Here is a 24,754-nt window from a genome sequence, read left to right on the forward strand (position 1 = left end):
AAACAGTTTTTTTTTTTCCAAAAGAATTGCAGAAGTTTTCTGGGTCTCACAGGGAAATAATATTTCCTTAAATTCTGTAATACATGTATTTGGATTTTGATCGAGTTAATTTTAAAAAGACACTTTAGTTTGCTGTGCTAATTAATATTTTCATTAAAGTACTGCATAGTATTGCATAGACATTTGTTCTGACCCATTTAAAACCTCACATTCTCGTATTCTCTGTCCTGTGACCTACATAAAGTCGTAGGTAATGTTCTTAATATTTAGAGCTTTTGTAGTCTTGTACACAATAAGAGGTGTAACCAGGACTGTAATAAAAAGTTTCCTTAAAACAATAAAGTTTGGGTGTGAATTCAACCACTAATCCAGAACTATTTTAACATCATTCATGTAAAAGGGAGACATTGGGAGCTTTGACGTCGTTTTCTAACTTTGGAGTTTCTACTTGCCTTTTATTGTAAGTTCTTCTGTCTACTAGAACACATTAGGTGTAATGTTATCCAGACTCGAGTTAGCTAACTTTCCTGCTTTGACTGAAAGATCACAATTCTGTTTGTATTTGACTTCTGCTGTCATGTCACTACCACTCATCCAGAATACAGTGTCTGATCTTATATATTCATACTATTATACGAGAATTAAAGATGTATAGGTTGCTTTGCAAAATATTTGCATTTCAAATACATATCCATTTAGTGCTATTAGTATGTTGTTCAGAAGTATAATAGTAAAAACAATATTAGTCTGGATGCACCAAGAGCACCAGTGTAGGAATAAAACATGCAGTCATCTGGCCCCCCAAAGAGCCTGCCCTTTCTGTGTGTTGGTTGAGGCCACACAGAATATGATTGTATCATTATCACATGTGTGCAAGCAAGTATTCTCCCTTCATTAAAATCTGACTAAATTCTACCGTGAAGAATTTTAAAATCTGGAAACCTAAGACTATTTACAGTGTTGGCTGGATATGTGCAGAGTGCGTTCAGCACCACGCCGTGTCATGCACGCAGAGGACAGGGGTCTGGAAAAGAGTACTGTGGGAACTGCACCAAAAAGGAAACAATTGGTACTTCGGCTTCCTATTGAGGGCCCGGCGCAGTTCAAAATCATTATGTTTCTTCCCCACCTACGGAAACATGTGTTCAGATAGAAATCTCATTATGACTAATGTTGTAGGTTGTTTAGCTAAAGCTCTGTCTGGGTCATTGTCATATCCTGGCAAAGGTTTGTAAACCTAATCGGAAATGGCATAAGTCACACTTCAAACAAACCAGTTTCTGTTTCAGTGACCCTCTTACGGCTTCAGACCAACTGCTAGTTTTGAATGTAGCTAAAGTCAGAACAGGGATTTCTGCATTCATGGTTTTGTTTTTTTTTTATCATCAATCAGCTTTGAAGGTATTTGCTAGACTTGACTCTGACAAATAAGACACCCAATACATCTCAGAAGCCAAGGTCAAGATATCTTCCACAATAGAAAAGCTAAAACAAATGAGCCCCCAAACCTCAATTCTAAGGCTGATTCTATAATTATTTCATTTCTTTTTGCCTATGGTGGGTAGGTATCTTAGCAGAACAAAGAGATACACGACCCTGGAGATGTCCACTTTTAGTAATGGAAAAGAAAGCAACTGTAAGCCACAGTGCCGAGCACATAGCCCAAGAGTACTAGAAGAAAAGAGTAAATCTTTGGGACCTCCGAAGAACTTAAAAAGCAGTGCTGTTTTGTACTTTTCCAGACTGATTGTGGTAACTATTTTCTCTGTAATGTTAGAGTGACTAAGATATAGAAAAGTACATAAAATTGCATGTGAAAGAGCAAAATATTTTCTTTGATTTTTGTCACCATCTTTGTATATTCATTTCTATATGTATATATGCACATATAATGCATATATTAGTAGTCTACCAGTACACAAGAGATTGACATACATTTTCAGGGTAATGCAAACACTACCTTCTTATTTTCGATATTAAGTTTTATGCTATCACCTACTGAAAACCACACCCCCAGGAAGAACTCCAGAAAACATGCTGGAATCATAAGAAAATGCTTCCACTGATTCTCAAAAGGGGTATGCATTTCATTCTGAGTGTTTGTTATCCAAGGGCCTAAATATAGGAAACACAACATTTGTGACTTCTCTTTTGGTTGACAATAGGCACTTTCTCAGAATAGGAATTATTACCTGAAAGACTATGACATTTAGCCTCATAAGCCTTTTGTAAGTGGATCTGCCTGAGCCATAGTGGTCTATTATATCAACTTAACAGAAGGCCAGCATTGCAACTGTGTGCAAAAATGCTCTGGGAAACTGTACTCAGAATACAGTCATAGAAAAACCGTTATCTTAATAAAGCAACTTTAACATTACCTTCTAGGTTGGTTATTTAGTTAAGTTAACCTCATTGCAATAAAACTCATGTGTCATCATTTCCATACCCAGATTTCATCCTTTCTAAGTCACAGATGTGCAATTAAAACATGTCTAATTGCTTATGTTCTTTTTTAAAAATTATATATCAGTAATAGTTAAAATTTTGATATGTTTCTTTGCTAAGAGCCTTTCAACATCCCCCTTTGAACGAGCTTTGGAAATTACAAATGTAGAACATTCATCGCCTTTGGACAATCGACATATCTAACATATTGTTAAGAGGCCCGTATACCCTGTGGTGCAGTGTTTCTATAATAATATACACTATATTAACAATTGAGTATTTATGGTGTTGATCAAGTCAGCTCCCAAGATGACAGTTATTCTCCAAGACGGAGGGAGCAGGGAATTCTTTACATAAGAGCTAATGATGACTATCTAATACAATGCTAAAGAGGAGAGGTCTCATTGAGTGGAGATGCAGTTCATGCACAAAACCCATAGCAATAAGTTCTCAATATCCAACAGTGGCATCAGATGTAGGCAACGAAATAGTCATCTCAATGGAGCACACATTGCCTGTAGGGAAGAGGAACCTAACACTAAGTTACAGAAAAGTCCCTATGGCATGAGACTGTAAAGTGGTCTGACAGCTTCAGAAGCCGAACCCTCCCTTGACATTAATCTATAATTTTAACTAAACAGAAGTGAAGAAATGACAGCTCAATATACTCAGCCTGAGATCAAGTTTGTCATGGCAACATTGGCAGGTTGGACCCTGATTCTTCAAAGATTACATTGCCTTAGTTAACAAAATTCATACTTTTTTTTTATTACAGAATAGAGATTATAAATAAATGTAAAGTGTGCATGCAGTCAACTGCATAATGTACAAGCAATATCTATGTTTTGAATAATTGTCTTTGGCAGGCCAGAATCCAGCTGGACATGCAGTATGTACATATCAAAATCCATATTGTGTTCATCATATTGAAAGCAAGTGAAAATATATATGTATATACTATATATACACACTTATGTATATAGATGTATATACTGTTTTAAATATATTAACAAATATATATGTATATATATATTAAAAGTTGATTTCGTCTTTGTCAGATTCGGGTGACTCAGGCCTTGAGACACTAAAAATATCCTGACATGGTATTTGGGGAGGTACTTGGAGTGGAATTTGGGGTTTTGGAGAAGATGTCTGGGGTACGCTTTTCTCTGAGAGTAGTTTTAAAATCTCTGCCACCTGCTTTTCCAGGGCAGTCATTCTGCAGCTTAGCAGCTGGATATCCTCCTTGAGTTCATGTTTGACTTCCTGCAGTGTGGTTTGTAAGGCCTGCTCGGGGATGGGGTAGAAAGAATGCTTGACATCAGCCTGGCTGGGGCTGTGTTCTAGAGGACTTCGGGCCTCACCGGCTTTATCCAAACGAAGGTCACTTTTTGTAATCCCACTGTCACAAGAATCCGTTTTCCTTAAGGGGTTCTTGGTCACACTGTTCTCTGAGTCACTGCCCTTGGGGTCCTCCGACAAGAGCCCCATCGACTCGGCTTTGGTGACATTATTCCAGTCTTCCTTTTTCTCCTCCTGAGCCCCCATGTTGTTCTTGAGTCTCAGCCACCCCTTCCCATTTCCGTTTTTCATCCTGATGGGGCTGTTGACCTTGAGACATTTGGGTTCAGCGCCACCATTGGGCTTCAGTTCCATGGCATCGCGGTTGTTCTGCTTAAGAGACTCGCTGGTTTTCACATACGCCAGAGACGTCTGGATGGGGGTAATCTGTGATACGGTGACCACACTGGTACCTGTGATGGAGGCTCCGTTCTGCAAAGGGCGGCTCTCTACCTGAAGCTGGCTCCTCTCAGGATCACTCTGTGCAGAGCCCTGGATCCTCAGTTCTTTCTGCTGTTTGAACTTCTGGAAGAGCTTCCTCACTGGGTGGTCCACGGGGATGCTCAGAGTCACCTCATTCTTCTGCCGCAGCCGCTCCTCCTCCTCCTTCTTCACATCACTAATTTTACGGAAGATGATCTGGAGAAAGGGAGAGATGAGGAAACCATGGTTACTGAAGCAGATAGCTCTATAATCATGTGACACTGTGTTGGGTGTGCTTTGCTTTACAGTGACGACATCTGCACATGCCTCATATCCCTTTCCTAAGGGAAAATTAATTTAGTTGCCACGTAACAATTCAATATACCCAATATCTAACTCAGGGACACTGACTGACTACACTCTTACACACCAGAGGGGAAAGGTGGTTGAAACAGTGTAAAAGTAATTCATGTCCCCATTTGAAAGAGTATATAAAATATATATTCTATATATTAGTGTATATATATATACACATACACACACATATATATATTAATATATGTGCATTCGTGTACATACAAATATATATTCCTTACATTTCCTTGGGACATATCGTCATTTTAGTATGGTTTCTCCTTTTCTATGTGTGTTTCAAACCCATTTTTAAAAATTTTATGCAATTTTATTTCATTTTAATTACACACACACACATATATAAAATCTGAAAAATCTAAGAGTTTTTTTTTAAAAAAAAATAATAATATTCCAATTTTGTGCATCAAAAGACAGTATAGTAATCCCAATTATCTAGATTGAGCTTTCAATGGTTTCGTGTCATTGTGAGAGGATTGAGTTAGCCAGAGCCGAGCTGATTTCATCACAGGCTACAAACTGGGCCTTCTGTTTCTCAAAACTGGAAAAGTCCACAAACAAGACAATTCCAGGAACACCCCCACACCTCCATGGACAGCCAATCAGGAGCTGTCAGAAGCTGTCTCGCCACCTAGCTTGACCAACCTCAAGGACTGCCAATGAGGACCCCACCTCCTAGTCTTAGCTATATCGAACCCATTTTTAATATTATCCTCTGTAAATGGATAGGATAGCAGGAGTTCCAGATTTCATGAATACTGAAAAGGTATGAAGTTCTCCAGGGAGATGAGCAGGTTGCACAGCAAGGGTTGGGTGGAGAGTGTATGCATTCCTTATGCATATGAGGAATCTGTAAGGAAACGTTTCTAAGAAACAACTGACAGATTAACACAGATCCTTAAAGTTACTGTTGAATAGACCACCTCAGAAACACTTGAATTTCCATCTCTGAAATGTTCCAAATATACAAAATCTGCTCATATGACACTTTTGATTGAAATAGAATTCTAAATCTTAAAACTCTGGATATTTTAGAGATGAAATTCAACATATAGTATGTGCGATGTTAAGGTGGACATCCCTCAGTAAATAAGTGTGCTATTAAAATCTCGTGAAAAATGTTGGGAAGAAATTGTGGTGACACAATTTCAAAGGAAATAAAGATTATTGGCTATGTGAGATACTACAAACTGTATTTTCAGTTAGAGGTTAACTTAGTGAGTTTATTGTTCTCAGATTCTTGAAAGACAAAAGTAACTGCAGGCAAAGTCTATGAGGAGTGGCCTGGAAAGATGGCTCAGTGGTAAAAACACTGACTGCTCTTCCAGAGGTCCTGAGTTCATGTGGTTACATGGTGTCTCACAACCAGCTGTAATGGGATCTGATGCCCTCTTCTGGTGTGTCTGAAGACAGCAACAGTGTACTCACATACATAAAAAATAGACACTGTAAATAAAATAAGTTAAAATTTAAAATATCTGTGAGGAAAATTAAAGAGATTTTCATCATGTGCAGCACTTTCAGAGTCAACCAATTTTACCACCCAAGCAAAATTATTTATTTCTCCCATCCTCCCCATGTTATGTTTAAGAGTAAAAATACATATGAAGCACACAGTCCCGACTCATAAAAGACCCTCAAAATATGTTGGTTCTTTCTCCTTGAACTCAAAATACTTCCAACTTATAGCCACGTTTTGTTACCGTTCAAAGGTTCAGCAGCACCCAGGAGTAACATACAGTCACAGATTTTATATCAGAAAGAAATATTAATGATGACCACTGTTAGCTGAAGAGCCAAAAGTCAAGCAAGCAGGAATCCTCCTCCTGTGTACATTTTCTAAATTTAGACTGATGCACTCAAGCCAATCTACCAAGTAGTAATAATTTGTATCTTAAAATAAGCAAATACTACAAATTCAATAATTACTTGGAAAGTCTCCCATATGTTTTCCTGTCTGGTGGCACATGGCATCAGGTCTTTTAACAAATGTGACACTAATCTCCAATTCTGGCATCAAGACTGCAGCAGTTTAATTAGAAATCTTCCCAAGGTTTGACATAGTTCTTATCCTTCCTGAAGAAACAGAGCAAGCACTAAGCCTTCAGGGCATTAATGCCCTTCGGGATCAGACAGATGCCAATAAGGAAAACTCCAGTACTGTTTTCTTCCACTCCTGCTGGTCCCCTGGGTTGACAGAAGGAGCCTGGTATAAATGACACATGCCCATCAAACTCACCCCAAGTCACTATTTTAAATAGGTGATGACTTAGCCTGGAGCAGACAGAGCCTGAATATGATGCTTGACATTAGGAGAAGGGGAATTCATTTCAAACCTCAGTGCAGAACAGGGGATTGGCACACAGGAAACTCATATGTGACACAGAACAATTACACAATGTGTGGTTCATACTAAACAAGCACACAGCTACCTGAATAGGGCACATTGAGACATATCTGGATTTACATGAAAGTTTATTTTAACAAAGAGTCTTTAATTTTTTTTTTTGCTCCACTTTGTATCTCACTTGATACATCAGAGTCTTGCCATCCCTGAAACATCTCCATCTACCTCTCAGCTTATAAACTCCACACTGAAAGGTTTGGTATCTCTGATGATTGATAATCATGGACATCTGAACCCAAGCACTTTAAAAAAAAAGATTTTCAATATAATGGCTAGCAATTGCATACAATTATTGTGTGCTTACCAAGTTTAGGATGGGAATAATATGGGATTGCAATACACTTATGAACTCAATTAAAAAAAAAGTCTTTTCTAGCTTTCTAGACCAACAGCTGCTCACACTCACCCCCTGACACGAATAGACAAAGGTATTCAGATTGCTAATATTACATTGAGAACAAAGGGTCTAGATACCAAAATACCTAGCGTAAAGAGAGCCCTGGAAGAATGCCAGACCTCCGATGGGCATCAGGAGGCAAATGAAGCAGAATTGGATTAGCGAATTGGGAAAGAAGAACTGGAGTTTGGGATGTTGGATGGCAGAATCCTGCATTGCACACTACAGCTGCTCCTCTATCTCCCCTACTGCAGAGGGCGAGGGAATGAGACCGTACATAGACCTAGTTTCCCCTATTTGGGGAAAAGTGAACATCAATATTGGCCCTGACTTTTCATCTGGACTTGAAGGAGCAGCAGAAACTACTTCCCCTCTTGAGGCAGCAATGTATGTTGGGGGGGACAAAGAAAGTAACAACGTACCTCCTTTGGAGGCTGAAGGTTTAATCCTTAACTCCCCAACTCTTACTTCTGTTGTTGGGCTACATAAGATTGGGTGGATCAACAGAGCCTCAGGCCTTGTGACTTCAGCTCCCCAGAAGCCAGACAGTGAACAAGCAGTGAATGCTAGAAGAACAACTATCATACTCTGTGGAACATCTGCTACCAGGGATTTTGAGACCCTTAAATAAACCACACATGGAGAAAAACAGCAACTAACTATGGACCAAACTCCGAGTAGTGTTTGCAAGCTTTCCAAACTTCAGAGACAAGCCTGAGTTACTGAAATAGGCCAGGCCACCTTCTTCCCTTAGCGCCTCACAGTCTTGAGCCTGGTGAAAGCAGGCTGGGAAGAGAGGGTTATGAGATTCCACACCCAAAGTATACAATTGAAACGAAAACCTTGATACTAACAATGGCACCTGGATTTGATCATCTGCCATATGTATCTTATAGGTTCTGGAAACCAAACTCAGATCCCCTGAGAAAGCACTTTGTGCTCTAAAATACTGAGTCATCTCTCTAGCCACTTAAAGTCTATATTTTATTTCAAACTGCAACAACCTCATGTACTCAAAAAATACAATTGAGATAGGGCTGTATTACAAATAATAGGGTTTTTCTCATTATTTTCCATAGTCTAAACGATTAGTCGATGATATCTAGTCTATTTTAATTTTTGTTTTGAAATTTCATACATGAGTTCTGTGTTTCTATCATTTCCACCCACTCCAACTGCTCCTGTGCCCCTGCCTGACTGTCTCAAATTTATGACCTCTTTTTCTTGGTTGTTGTTACACATACACACTAGCACACACATACCCACTATGTATATGTATATGTATATGTATATGTATATGTATATGTATATGTATATGTATATGTATATATATATATGCATATATACACACATATCTTGATGAGTCTGTTTAGTTTTGCTCATTAGTGTATATATATATATGTATATATATATATATATACACACATATATATATATAATTATTATTATTATTGGCATTTTGAAATAGGCTACCTGTCAGGGGTACTTTTTCCTGGCAAATGCTAAAGCTCATCTCACTGCAGCCTGTAATTCTTCATGGGAGTGGAGCCTTGTGAGAATTCAGATAACTGTAGTTCTTATTACTCATCAAAGAAGCTTGGTTTTGCAACATAGAGAAACCAATGTATCAATCCACACTGGTTGAAAAGCAGAAAACAATTGACATTTGGATGATCGACCCACTCAATACATCAACAACATAATCCTAACCAAGGTTCAGAGAACAGCACGGAAAACAGGGAAGAAAAAAATGTTAGAGCCAGAGGAGCAAGCTAGATGGTGCCAGCAAGACAGTCTCTTCTAGACAGGACAGGAAAGCTGCACCTATAAAGTCTGTGTATCTTACTGTTGATAACTGTATCTACTACTGACTCCTCATTTGAATTGGATACTGTATCATCATTAACATCTGGCCCTCTATGTTAGCAAAGTAATGCCATTTAGAGTCAATTCAAAATTGATCCACAAATCTACTTTTGAAGGTTCTTTATTCAGGATTCTCATTCATTATATGGATATAACGGTATCTATTTTGAGCTTAATTCTTAGCTTAGGACACTACTCTGTATTCTTCATGAAAGGTAAGAAAAGACAGGCCGAGAAATTTAAAGCTGCCCATAAAAGGAAGAAATGAATTTATGTTTCCAAGGTCTAAAAGCTCACCTACTGGGTTCTACCTTAAGTAGATTTATGTCTTAATGCAAAGAAAATTCTTGCTAGTTTCGTCATATGTCAGAAATAATGCGTTAACTGGGAAATAAGAAAATAAAACATCAGGGTTGCCTTACTAGGTAATTCAGTGTACTTCAAAAACATTACATATAACAACCTTCCCCTCAGAGTTCTCACAGTTTTGAAGGTAACTTTCAGAGCCTATATTTCTATGGTAATTATTCTGCAGAAGCATTGCAGCGCTCTCTAATTAACTCTATTGAATGCTCCATTTGGTGGAACTATTTATCTTGACATTTTTATCATGACCGTAATGAAATGTTTTAAGTAAATAACATAATGGAAAGACTGATAGATTTTATTTAGTAAAATTCTTATAAGTATAGCATGCATTGTTTGGATAAAATAATTCTGACTGCTATTTTTTTTGGTCACAGAGAAAACCTGCAAACAATAAGATTCCTTAAAATGTTTTTGAATTTTTCATAAGTACGTATTCACAGAAAGAAAACAGCATCCTAATAATTTGACATAAACTGTATAGATTAATTTTACATAGGTATTCCATTGAAATAATGCTGTTTAGTCTAGAAAACCAGCATTAAAATGACCCACAAATAGATCATTATTTTTCAAATGATGAAAAATATAAAGCTATGATTATCAACATAGTATTAAAATAAATCAGTTTTAAAAGCCCCTTCTGTATTGATTTTTTTAATATACTCTAGGGCCATCTTTTTATCCAACAGTAAATCAAAGTTCTACTAAACAACACAAAATCAAAAATAAGATTATAAAGAGAAACTCGGGCATCAGGCTACACTTCTTGCTACACATTATCAGTACCATGCATAATAGCCTGCACTGTATCAGCAAAGAGGTTTATTTCGTTTAAGCTTTCTTCTCTGTGCTTCATTGTGTTCTGCAGAACCTGCTAGAAGGTTTAATTTATTTAAATGATAAAAGCTTCTTAAACTTAACAGGGAACATGGCCAAGTGAGCGTTCCATTTCCAAAGTAGGACATTTGATCATAAAAGTGATATCAAAATTGAATAATTTGAATGTGTACTGAACTTTGAAATCCAATAGAGGCAAGGGAGAGGAAGCATTGGTTTAATGACATGGGTTTAGCATTATATAATTTGTAGAAAGATGGAGGTGTTTTCTCTCAAATGGCCCATCACTTTCCAGATCTGTGAGTCCAAGGAATTGACTGGAAACTTACAGCTCGGTGCAGTCCAGCCGTGGGTGGCCCTGGTCTCGCTGACTCTCCTGGAACCCGGCTGCTTTGACTCTGGTTCATATCACTTCCCATAGTCTTAGTCTCATTCTAATTCTAGCTGTCCCAAACCATTTCAACCCGAGCAACTGTAAAGGAATACTCACTAAACATTATCCTGCACGAATCAGAGGCTGTGAGCTGTCAGTACATTACTTGACGCTGTCTGGTTGTAGTTGCCTGTTCTATACGTTTAGATGTGTGGATGGTAATGATGGGAATTTGTAAGTTTTTCAGATACAGCAGCCTTCCTCTACCCTCCAAGCTGCAGAAGAACGGGGGTGGTACTATAAATTAGATGATCCTCTCTGGTTGAGGAATTCATAAATAGAGTAAATATCAAGTAAAAGGAAGGAAGGAAGGAAGGAAGGAAGGAAGGAAGGAAGGAAGGAAGGAAGGAAGGAAGGAATGTCAGTAGGGGAGAAGATGAAAGAAGGGGAAAGGAAGAAGAGCAGAGAGGGGACCCTTCATGTTGGTAATGTGTGAGTGCTACCTACTGTGAATTTGAGAATGTTAGCAAGAAATATAGGGATGGCCTCTCCCTCTCCCTGTCCTTTCCCCCTCCCCCTCTCATTCTCTCTCAATTGCCCTCCTTTCTCTTCCCCTTTCCTTCTTATCTGCCACTCACCACACACACCATGCAAAGCCACTACACTAGATGTCATAGAAAAGGTTTAAGTCACATTTGTAATTTGCTCTTTGCACAAAGTGTGTAAATAAAATTTGTACACACAGCTTTTCAATCTTATTTTTAGCACTAATCCACCTCATTCTATTTTCTTTCCATATATACTTAGAACCAATGGACATGACAGAGTGCACAGGAAAGGCCTGTGAAGTCTCAACTATATGTGTGTGTGTATGTGTGTGTGTATGCGTGTGTGTGTTTCCTTTATATTGCTATATATTTAATACATAATTCACACACACATGCATGCAATGAAAATTAGTGAAAATAGGGGCCATAAATTTAAAGGAGAGTGGGGAGAGGTATAGGCAAGGGCTTGGAGGGAGGTAAACAAATGGAGAAATGCTGCAATTATAACCTTAAAAACAAAGCACTTAAATGAGTGAGGGGGATGAAGCTAGCTGTAATCTCCAGTGGCTTTCTCTTTTTACTAATCTGTGTTAAACACAGCCAACATCAAGTCACACAAATACACTGTTATTATTTTCCAGTCTTGTCCAATAAAACCCCAGCATTAGAGGCCATCACAGCAGGCAGTGTCACCAAGTGATTCAACACTGGGAAATACTTGCCTATTTCTTTCCAAGCTGTACGTATTAATTCTCTATAGAGCCGGTTTCACATTGTTTTCGCATTTCTCTCTCCACCTCCAGCTCACCACTGTCCCTAGCACTACCTTTCAAACTCAGGACCTCTTCCTTACTAACATTATATAATATATAGACATGTGTGTGCACACATGACTTCCTGAGTTCATTAAGTGTTATGCACGTGTGCTTAAGACAGACCACTTCAACTTCCTTATTACTTCTAGTCTTACCAGTATTTTTGTGAAGCTTCTCTTTCAAGATTTATTTTGATTATTAACCATGTGTACATGTGTGCCTGTTGTTCAGTGCCCTGCACAGTGTCAGAGCCCCTGGAGCTGGCGTTGACAGAAGTTGTAAGACACCTAACAGAGGTACCTGAAACTTAGGCTGAGTCATCTTTACAAGAGTGGTCTGTACTCCTAACCACTGAGCCATCTTTCCTGCCCTAATGACTTGTATTTTAAAATAAATGACACCAGAGCCACTACTGGCTTCAGTTTAGGTTAGATCCTAGGCACACTGCCTGAAAGAAAATTCAAATGAACAGCATCATTTTATTTCTAAGATTTTAGCATAAAAAAACTTCAGCATACCCAAGGTCAATGAGTCCAAGAAAATCCAATAAAGAAAAATATCACAATTGTGTTTATGCTGAGAATAAGAAAACAAGTCCTAGCACTTAGTCCCATACATGAACCATGAGACTGCATTGTTCCTGAGATAATCATTCCAGCCACAATGGATAACATTTGCATTTCATCTTGGGAGCATTAAACACAAATACCAATATTCAGGAAACAGCACTCAAGAATTTACAGTGATTATTGCTACATTTAATCATCAGGCTATTCCATGTTAAAGAAGGGAAAACTGTTAATCCTGATATTCTAGGGTAATATTTTGTGTGTATCTGTCTCGATCTCTCTATCTCCTCCCACCATGTGTGTGTGTGTTTAAAAATTTTTGAGCCTAGCATATTAGTTCACATATGAGCACTTGGGAGGCAGAGGCAAGCAGATTGCTATGAGTTAGAGTCCAGCAGCCTGATCTACATAGTGGATTCCAGAGCCAGAGCTAGGGAGTAATACCCTGTCTCAAAAAGCAGGCTAATGCCAGGCAGTGGTAGTGCTTGCCTTTAATCCCAGCACTTGGGAGGCAGATACAGGTGGATTTCTGAGTTCGAGGCCAGCCTGGTCTACAGAGTGTGTTCCAGGACAGCAAGGGCTATATAGAGAAACCCTGTCTCAAAAAACAAAAAACAAAACAAAACAAAAACAAAAAAGCAGACAAACAAACAAACAAGCAAACCAAAACAATACAAAACAAACAAGAAGAAAACCCATCCACTCCCCTTATTTTGTAGTTTGTAGTGCACTTTGAGTATATTACCCTAAAGATTACATTTGGTATTATCCTTTAGTCAGTGGGAACCGACCTAATATGTTGATATAGCTTTTGCCTTAGAAGAAAATTTCTTTTTCTCAGGGGCACAATTACTGAGAGGGAATATATTAACATATATATATTAACTTTTTCTGTTTGTTTCCATAGTGAAGGCATCCTTAGCATCTGCAAATGAACACTGTACATTTACTTAAATTTAGTTGTTTCTACAATTTATTTAACATAGGATAGTACAGTTTCCTTTTTTTGTGGTTAAAATTTTTTTAATTAGATATTTTCTTTATTTACATTTCAAATGTTATCCTGAAAGTTCCCTATACCCTCCCCCAACACTGCTCTTCTACCTACTCACTCCCACTTCTTGGCCCTGGTGTTCCCCTGTACTGGGGCATATAAAGTTTGCAAGACCAAGGGACCTCTCTTCCCAATGATGGCCAACTAGGCCATCTTCTGCTACATATGCAGCTAGAGACATGAGCTCTGGGAGAACTGGTTAGTTTATATTTTTTCACCTATAGGGTTGCAGACCCCTTCAGCTCCTTGGGTACTTTCTCTAGCTCCTCCATTGGGGGCCCTGTGTTCCATCCTATAGATAACTGTGAGCATCCACCCACTTCTGTATTTGCCAGGCACTGGTATAGCCTCAATCGAGATAGCTATATCAGGGTACTTTCAGCAAAATCTTGCTGGCATATGCAATAGTGTCTGGGTTTGGTGGCTAATTATGGGATGGATCCCCGGGTGGGGTAGTCTCTGGATGATCCATCCTTTCGTCTTAGCTCCAACTTTGTCTCTGTCACTCCTTCCATGGGTGTTTTGTTCCCTATTCTAAGAAGGAAGGAAGTATTTACACTTTGGTCTTCATTTTTCTTGATTTTCTTCTGTTTTGCAAATGGTATCTTGGGTATTCTAAGTTTCTGGGCTATATCCAGTATCAGTGAGTACATATCAAGTGACTTCTTTTGTGATCGGGTTACCTCACTCAGGATGATATCCTCCAGATACATCCTTTTGCCCAAGAATTTCATAAACTCATTGTTTTTAATAGCTGAGTAGTACTCCATTGTGTAAATGTACCACGTTTTCTGTATCCATTCCTGTGTTGAGGGACATCTGAGTTCTTTCCAGCTTCTGGCTATTATAAATAAGGCTGTTATGAACATAGTGGAGCATGTGTCCTTATTACCAGTTGGAACATCTTCTGGGTATATGCCCAGAAGAGGTATTGCTGGATCGTCCTGTAGTACTATGTCCAATTTTCTGAGGAACCGCGAGACTGATTTCCAGAGTGGTTGTACAAGCTTGCAATCCCACCAGCAATGGAGGTGTTTTCCTCTTTCTCCACATCCTTGCCATCATCTGCTGTCACCTGATGTTTTGATCTTAGCCATTCTGACTGGAGTGAGGTAGAATCTAAAGGTTGTTTTGATTTGCATTTCCCTGATGATTAAGGATGTTGGACATTTTTTCAGGTGCTTCTCAGTCCTTCAGTATTCCTCACTTGACAATTCTTTGTTTAGCTCTGTACCCCATTTTTAATGGGGTTATTTGAATTTCTGGAGTCCAGTTTCTTGAGCTCTTTATATATATTGGATACTAGTCTCCTATTTAATTTAGGATTGGTAAAAATCCTTTCCCAATCTGTTGGTGGCCTTCTTGTCTTATTGACAGTGTCTTTTGCCTTACAGAAGCTTTGCAATTTCATGAGGTCCCATTTGTGAATTCTTGATCTTACAACACAAGTCATTGCTGTTTAGGAATTTTTCCCCAGTGTCCATATCTTCTAGGCTTTTCCCCACTTTCTCCTCTATAAATTTCAGTGTTTCTGGTTTTATGTGGAGTTCTTTGATCCACTTAGACTTGACCTTAGTACAAGGAGATAGGAATGGATCAATTCACATTCTTCTATATGATAACCGCCAGTTGTGCCAGCACCATTTGTTGAAAATGCTGCCTTTTTCTCCTGGATGGTTTTAGCTCCCTTGTCAAAGATCAAGTGACCATAGGTGTGTGGGTTCATTTCTGGGTGTTTAATTCTATTCCATTGATCTACCTGTCTGTTGCTATACCAGTACCATGCAGTTTGGGTTAATCACAATTGCCCTGTAGTACAACTTGAGGTCAGGGATGGTCATTCCACCAGAGGTTCTTTTATTGTTGAGAATAGTTTTTGATATCCTAGGTTTTTTATTATTCCAGATGAATTTGCAAATTACCCTTTCTAACTCAGTGAAGAATTGACTTGGAATTTTCATGCGGACTGCATTGAATCTGTAGTTTGCTTTCAGCAGGATAGCCACTTTTACTATATTAATCCTGCCAATCCATGAGCATGGGAGATCTTTCCATCTTTTGAGATCTTCTTTAATTTCTTTCTTCAGAGACTTGAAGTTCTTATCATACAGATCTTTCACTTCCTTAGTTAGAGTCACAGCAAGGTATTTTATATAATTTGTGACTATTGTGAAGGGTGTTGTTTCCCTAATTTCTTTCTTAGCCTGTTTAACCTTTGTGTAGAGAAAGGCTATTGATTTGTTTGAGTTAATTTTATATCCAGCTACTGTGCTGAAGCTGTTTATCAGATTTAGGAGTTCTCTGGTGGAATTTTTGGGGTCACTTATATATACTATCATATCATCTGCTTATTCCTTTCCAATTTCTATCCCCTTGATCTCCTTTTATTGTCTAATTCCTCTGGCTAGGACTTCAAGTACAATGTTGAATAGGCAGGGAGAAAGTGAGCAGCTTTGTCTAGTCCCTGATTTTAGTGGGATTGCTTCCAGTTTTTCTCCATTTATTTTGATGTTGGCTACCGGTTTGCTATACATTGCTTTTATTATGTTTAGGTACGGGCCTTGATTTCCTGATCTTTCCAAGACTTTTATCATGAATGGGTATTAGATTTTGTCAAATGCTTTCTCAGCATCTAACAAGATAATCATGTGGTTTTTGTCTTTCAGTTTGTTTATATAGTGAATTACGTTGATGAATGTCCACATATTAAACTATCTTTGCATCCCTGGGATGAAGCCTACTTGTTCAGGATAAATTATTGTTTTGATGTGTTCTTGGATTCGGTTAGTGAGAATTTTATTGAGTATTTTTTGCATCGATATTCATAACAGAAATTGGTCTGAAGTTCTTTTTTTTTTTTTTTTTTTTTTTTTGAGACACGGTTTCTCTGTATAGCCCTGGCTTTCCTGGAACTCACTTTGTAGACCAGGCTGGCCTCGAACTCAGAAATCTGCCTGCCTCTGCCTCCCAAGTGCTGGGATTGAAGGCGTGCGCCACCACGCCCGGCTGAAGTTCTTTTCTTTGTTGGTTCTTTGTGTGGTTTAGGTATCAGAGTAATTGTGGCTTCATAGAGTAAATGGGGTAGAGTATCTTCTGTTTCTATTTTGTGGAATAGTTTGAGGAGAGTGGGAATTAGATCTTCTTTGAAGGTCTGATAGAACTCTGCACTAAACCCATCTGGTCCTGGGCTCTTTTTGTTTGGGAGACTATTAATGACCGCTTCTATTTCTTTAGGGGAAACGGAACTGTTTAGATTGTTAATCTGATCCTGATTTAACTTTGGTGCCTGGCATCTGTCTAGGAAGTTGTCCATTTCACCCAGGTTTTTCCAGTTTTGTTGAGTATTGCCTTTTGTAGTAGGATCTGATGATGTTTTAGATTAACTCAGGTTTTGTTGTTATGTCTCCTTTCTCATTTCTGATTTTTTTTTTAATTAGGATAATGTCCCCCTGCCCTCTAGTTAGTCTGGCTAAGGGCTTACCTATCTTGTTCATTGTCTCAAAGAACCAGCTCCTGGTTTGATTGATTCTTTGAATAGTTCTTTTTGTTTCCACTTGGTTGATTTCAGCCCTGAATTTTATTATTTCCTGCAGTCTACTCCTCTTGGGTGAATTTGCTTCCTTTAGTTCTAGAGCTTCTAGGTGAGCTGTCAGGCTGCTAGTGTATGCTCTCTCTAGTTTCTCTTTGGAGGCACTCAGGGCTATAAGTTTTCCTCTTAGTACTGCCTTCATTGTGTTCCATAAGTTTGGGTATGTTGTAGCTTCATTTTCATTAAACTCTAAAAAGTCTTTAATTTCTTTCTTTATTTCTTCCTTGGCCAAGGTATCATTGAGTAGAGTATTGTTCAATTTCCACGCGAATGTTGACTTTCTATTACTTATGCTGTTATTTATGATCAGCCTTAGTCTGTGGTGATTTGATAGGATGGGTGGGATAATTTCAACATTTTTGTATCTGTTGAGGTCTGTTTTGTGACCGATTATATGGTCAGTTTTGGAGGAGGTACCATGTGGTGCTGAGAAGGTATATCCTTTTGTTTTAGGATAAAATGTTCTGTAGATATCTGTTAAATCCATTTGTTTCATCACTTCTGTTAGTTTCCATGTGTCTCTGTTTAGTTTCTGTTTCCAGGATCTGTCCATTGGTGACAGTGGGGTGTTGAAGTCTCCCACTATTATTGTGTGAGGTGCAATGTGTGCTTTGAGCTTTACTAAAGTTTCTTTAATGAACGTGGCTGCTCTTACATTTGGAGCATAGATATTCAGAATTGAGAGTTCATCTTGGCAGATTTTACCTTTGATGAGTATGAAGTGCCCCTCCTAGTCTTTTTTGATAACTTTGGGTTGGAAGTCAATTTTATTCGATATTAGAATGGCCACTCCAGCTTGTTTCTTTGGACCATTTGCTTGGAAAATTGTTTTCCAGCCTTTCACTCTGAGGTAGTGTCTTTCTTTTTCCCTGAGATGGGTTTCCTGTAAGCAGCAAAATGTTGGGTCCTGTTTGTGTAGCCAGTCTATTAGTCTATGTCTTTTTATTGGGGAATTGAGTCCATTGATGTTAAGAGAAATTAAAGAAAAGTAATTGTTGCTTCCTGTTATTTTTGTTATTAAATTTGGGATTCTGGTCTTGCGGCTGTCTTCTTTTAGGTTTGTTGAAAGATTACTTTCTTGCTTTTTCTAGGGTGTAGTCCTTGTGTTGGTGTTTTCCTGTTATTATCCTTTGAAGGGCTGGATTCATGGAAAGATATTGTGTGAATTTGGTCTTGTAATGGAGTACTTTGGTTTCTCCATCTATGGTAATTGAGAGTTTTGCTGGGTATAGCAGCCTGGGATGGTATTTGTGCTCTCTAAGGATCTGTATAACATCTGTCCAGGATCTTCTGGCTTTCATAGTCTCTGGTGAGAAGTCTGCTGTAATTCTAATAGGCCTGCCTTTAACTGTTACTTGACCTTTTTCCCTTACTGCTTTTAATATTCTATCTTTATTTAGTGCATTTGTTGTTCTGATTATTATGTGCCGGGAGGAATTTCTTTTCTGGTCCAGTCTATTTGGAGTTCTGTAGGCTTCTTGTATGTTCATGGGCATCTCTTTCTTTAGGTTTGGGATGTTTTCTTGTATAATTTTGTTGAAGATATTTGCTGGTCTTTTAAGTTGAAAATCTTCATTCTCATCTACCCATATTACCTGTAGGTTTGGTCTTCTCATTGTGTCCTGGATTTCCTGGATGTTTTGATTTAGGATCTTTTTTATTTTGCATTTTCTTTGATTGTTGTGCCCGTGTTCTCTATTGAATCTTCTACACCTGAGATTCTCTCTTCTATCTCTTGTATTCCGTTGATGATGCTTGCATCTATGGTTCCTGATTTCTTTCCTAGGGTTTCTATCTCCAGAGTTGTCTCCCTTTGGGTTTTCTTCATTGTTTCTACTTCCATTTTTACATCTTGGCTGGTTTTGTTCAATTCTATCACCTGCTTGGTTGTGTTTTTCTGTAATTCTTTAAGGGATTTTTGTGTTTCCTCTTTATGGACTTCTATCTGTTTAGTAGTGTTCTCCTATATTTCTTTAAGTGAGTTATTAATGCCCTTCTTAAGGTCCTCTATCAGCATCATGAGGTATGATTTTAAATCTGAGTCTTGCTTTTCGGGTGTGTTGGGGTATCCTGGACTGGCTGAGGTGGGAGTGCTGGGTTCTGATGATGGTGAGTGGTCTTGGTCTCTGTTGGTAAGATTCTTATGTTTGCCTTTTGCCATCTGGTAATCTCTGGTATTAGTTGTTATAGTTGTCTCTGGCTGGAGCCTGTTCCTCCTGTGATTCTTTTTAGCCTCTTTCAGCTGTCCTGGGAGTCCAGCTCTCTTCTGAGTCTCAGTGGTCAGAGTACTCTCTTCAGGCAAGCTCTCCTTTTACAGGGAAGGTGCACAGCGGTCTGGAATTCAGACCTGCCTCCTGGCTGAAGATGAAGGGCCTGTCCCAGAAGATGGGTTGCCTCTGCAGTCTGTGTTCTTACCTGTACAGACTGGTCTCTGAGGGACCCAAGACACAAGATGGTTCCTTCACCTTCTCTGGAGGTCAGAACCCTCCCGGGTGGTCACCTCTCCTCTGGTGGGAAAGGTGCCTGAATGTTTGGAGCCCACAATGGGGGTCTGTCCCAGAAGCTGCGTAGCTTCTGCCTGTCTCAGAAGCTGTGTCACTTCTGCAGTCTGTGAGATGATCTGCTCAGACTGGTCTCAGAGGGACCCAGGAGACAAGATGGCTCCCTAACCTGCTCTGGGGGTCAGAGCTCTCCCGGGCGGTCACCTCTCCTCTGGTGGGGAAGCTGCCTGGATATCTGGAGCCTGAACCGGTGTGTGTGTGTGTGTGTGTGTGTGTGTGTGTGTGTGTGTGTGTGTGTCTGTCTGTCTGTCCCAGAAGCTATGTTGCTTCTGCAGTCAGCTTACTCACCCTCCCCAGTCTGCAAGCTGATCTGCCCAGTTTCCTTTTAATATCCCATAGATCCAGACTCAAAGGTAAATAATCTAGAAAGACTTAGAAATGGACATATTGTCTGGATGATATGCTACTATTTAATATTTTACAGGTGGAATCAAAATTACATTAAAAAATAGGATAGTGAGGGGTTTTGGTTTTCTTAGTTTTGTGGAGTTTGTGGGCTGAGATGTAAAGGAGTCATTGTCCCCTCTCTCTAAGCCCACCACCTGCTTCCTGTTAGGGCAGGTGCAATTTGTAGATCTTCACATTCTTTTGTCAAGTGAGGTTTTACAAAAAAAAAAAAAAAAAAAAAAAAAAAAAAAAAAAAAAAACCTCCTTGAAAGTAAAGAATAAAGGGCTTGATATCACCTCATTCCATTTTGCTACAAAATACCTGAAGTTAGATCCTTTATAAAGAAAGAAACTTTTTTAGATCACAGCTCTCAGGGTTGAAGATCATGTTGTACAACTCAGGAGAGGGGCTTGGGGACAGATGGTCTCAAAGTGGTGGGCTCTATGTGAAGGGGGTTCAGGGAAGGTGCTGGTCTCACAGCCCCATGGGGCTCAAAACAATCTCTCTGGCTGTGGTGACCCTACAACGTGACTATTACCCACTGGCCTTCACTCCTGAAGCTTACTTCAGGAGCACCCACTGCCACACATGAACCTCTGGGGTGCACACTATATCTAACCTGCCTCCAGTAGCATCCTCAACATCACCTCCCTGTGTAGCACCTTTTATGGCCCTCCCAAACTTTTAGGTACTAGATGAATTTCAAGGTCTTTCAAACTAAAAATGTGTTTTTATCATGATATGTGCCTGTGCAATGTAAAATAGACCTTTGCTATTTGTGTTCATTCTAAGAAAAGTCATAAATATAGCACTTGGTCATCCAAGTTCAAAGCTGAGAATGTGATCTTCAAATATTTCATAAGCAAAATTAGCAAATTCTAGCTCAGTGGTTTTTGCCCTATACCTGGATCTCAAATTTTAAAAAGAAGAATGCAAGTGACTTAACCTTATCTACTTTGACCATTTCCATCTTTATTTAATTTAGAAGGATATTACTAGAAACAATATTAGCAATTGGTGTCACTTCCAATTTGAAAGCCCTCTGTAGAAAACTTGGTAGTGTTTGTATCACTGGGGGACCAGGCCTGGCCAGGTCTCTAATTGGCTGTGTGACCTCAGACACAAGTTCCATTATCTCTCCAGATATTAGCCTGCTTATGTATTAATAATAAAGTGATGGGACTTGTCTTTTTTTACCAGTAGCTATCCTTAAATGCATAACACAGGCAGCTGGTGTTTGACTCTTTATAAAGAACAGCATCTACATTATGCTCTTTAAGTTATCCTTCACATAATTCCTTTCTAGAAATAACACTTGCCCTATTTTCTAGGTGTCAAAATTTCCATGTACCAACTGCTGAGATTTTTGTGACCCTCAGTAACAATTATAGATTCAGGATAAATAAGTGCTTCTTTTATTTATGTTTTGATTCTGTGTCTGTTAGAGCCAACTGCTCTCATGCTGTGCAGAGAGAAGACGAAAAATTGCTGCTAATTACTGGGGCTTGTGCTTCTAAACATTGCTGGCCAGTAATTGAATCTCAGTGTCTAGAGTCAAGCACTAGCTAATAACTTTGTCCCCACAGAGTTCAACTGCGATTACTAAGTCTAGTCAAAGAAGGCAGAAGCCTTGCTGACTGATTTTTTTGGTGTTACACTGCTAGGAGCTGGAATTTGCAATTTAAAAGGAGAGTCAGTTTAAGTGGTTGAGAGATGCCAATAACATGTATGTACATATACACCCACAAAAGAGCCTGCAGAGTCATGATGGGGGACATCTAAGCTGTTATCAATGGGAATTCTGGTTAAGGGGAACTCATTACATTACTGGGACATGAACTGTAAAATTGTACTTGTACGCATTAGTATTAAAATATGTGCTAAATTCATGAGCAACTTATTATATATCTATGGCATTGTTATTAAATATAATATTTACTCATTAAAACATGTGTGGCTAATATTTATTCCATTTGAAATGAACCATTGCACAGTCTATTTTGAGCATCCTTCTACTGGATTTAATTTATCTTTAGCAATTTGGGTTACCCTAAGTTGGAAGAATCCATATTTTACACATTGGCATAAGAAGAACCATTCTCTACTAGCATAATCTACAGAAGTTTAAGAAGGTCACTGATCCTGTTTTCTTAGTAAGAACAGACTGTCCAAGAGCAGATGACTCTTCAAGAATTTTGGCTCTGTGTGGAGGATAACCTTCGAAAGAGAACCAAATGTGTTTAGTAGAGGTTTGCAGGGTCTGAGAATGGGAAGGGATGAGAATTCACAGTTTTTAGAGTCATCTGGACTCTGGGCTATTCTATCCACAGGAAATGTTAAGGTAAATGCCTTAAACAAATAGAAGTCTATCCGTATTTATAGTTCAAAGATTGACTACTGCTAAGATGTAGTTTTTCCTAGTTGAGTTAGATCTAAAACAATCATAAACAAATCTGAATAAGATGATTTTGGAAAATTTAATGATCTAAGTGTACAATTTACATGGAAATGCCAAAAGGCCTCAAAAATCCAATTGGTGTTTATTGAGAAGAAAATAAAAGTATTTATATCACCCATATTTCAATATGGAAACTATAGCAATAAATATAGTTTGGTGCTGGCACAATAGTTATATACATTAGCAGAACAGTGTTCTAGAAACAGGGCCACATGCCTTTGGACACTGACTTATGATGGTAGCAATAATCCCACATACTAGAGACACCATAGTCTTTTCTGTATAGATGACAGGTACATTGATTTTATCAAATATATTGTATCTCATCCTTTACCTTCTCCATGAACAGCAGTTGTCAATGTACCATAGAACCGTGGTGGGTAACAAAATGAAATGAAAAAATATAAAAACACTTTCTCAACTTTGGTATATAGAACTTTTAAAAAATCACACAAAACAGGCTGTCACAGTAAAAATGTGGGATCGATAAAGAAGACCTAGAGAAGGCGGGGTAATTACCAATGGTAGTCAACTGTACGGAGTCACTAACATCAGCTGGTATGAGAACACAGGGGAAAGCTTCACAAACAGTTGAGAAGTATTGAATCATGGACAGGATGTAAGATACAACAGTAGGGAACTGTGGGCGGAGTGACACAGACTATAGAAAGGTACACAAAGCTAATGCGGGGCATGGGTGGAGCCTTGTGTTGGTCTTATTATTGGCATCAAACATTTCTTTGAAATAAGAGTGTAAAGTTAAGCTAAAAGGATCATTTGACTTAAAAATTTACTATTCATCAAAAACTTTTGTGTTCCATAAGAGAAGTCACTATTTTTTTCTTTTCCTACAAACACTGTAGCACATTCCCATTTCCACATAGCACACACTCTCCTGGTTGACATTCTACTCACTGCCCAGTGGCCAGCCTTCATCAACCTCATCCACAACGTTGTCTTCTTCTGACTTCTAAGTGTCAGTATATTCAAGCTTCTACCACTTGGAATAACAGTTATATCTTCTTGAATGACATTTTTGTATTGATTTGTCTATTCCCTAAAATATATATTTATATTCCTAAATGGAATCACCAAAATTCAACATATCTTAGAGGCAGCGGTGCTGTCATTAATTATTTCTAGACAACAGACATAATTCAAAACTAGAGAAATATAGAGCCAACAAACACACATATATGTACATATATACACATATATGTTTATTATACACTGATGCCAAATATATCTATGTATACATATACACATATACATATATAAATATAAACATATATATATATATGTATATACATATACACATATATTTGACATCAGTCAATACATATTAAAGGCTGAAAAACAATGGTCAGCTATGGGGGGATGTCAGTGAAGGAGACTCTAGTCTGTTTCTTATGGCATATACCCTCTCCTTCATATTTCATAGTTACATTTTATATTTAAATCCCTAGTGTATATATATATATATACATATATATATATGTGTGTGTGTGTGTGTGTGTGTGTGTGTGTGTATTCAAGCACTATATGTATACCATATACATGTGCATATACATATACACACAAGAGAGTTTATGCACACACATAAGGGATATATATATATATATATATATATATATATATATATATATATATCACACATATTCAGTGTCTCTACTCAGTTAGCCAATAGGCATTATCAAGTCTCAAAACAAACTGCTGACTTTCTGAGAAATAGAACAGCACCTGCCTGGCCTCCTGGCCTCTGACTAGAACAAATTCTTGGATGAGACTTGCTATTGTCTCCTCTGAACTCTAGGTATAAGAATGATTAAACTTTCATTTTTAACTATGCAAGTATGTGCATGGGACTACAGTATGTGCATAAGTGCAGTGACTACAGAGGCCAAAAGAGGGCATATGATGTCCTGGAACTGAAGTGTGTGCT

The 24,754-nt window shown here is 38.4% G+C and overlaps 1 protein-coding gene across 1 annotated transcript in view; it reads right to left on the reverse strand.

The window, feature by feature from the left end:
* Positions 1–3,187: 3,187 nt before the first annotated feature.
* Kcnh5 (potassium voltage-gated channel, subfamily H (eag-related), member 5) overlaps positions 3,188–24,754 on the reverse strand; it is a 280,116-nt gene continuing 258,549 nt past the window's right edge. The window contains exon 11 of the mRNA NM_172805.3: positions 3,188–4,425. Coding sequence (NP_766393.2) covers positions 3,478–4,425 — 948 coding nt within the window. The 3' untranslated portion in view covers positions 3,188–3,477. The remainder of the gene's footprint in view (positions 4,426–24,754) is intronic.

This window comes from Mus musculus, chromosome 12, assembly GCF_000001635.26.
Source record: "Mus musculus strain C57BL/6J chromosome 12, GRCm38.p6 C57BL/6J".
Lineage (NCBI taxonomy): Eukaryota > Metazoa > Chordata > Mammalia > Rodentia > Muridae > Mus > Mus musculus.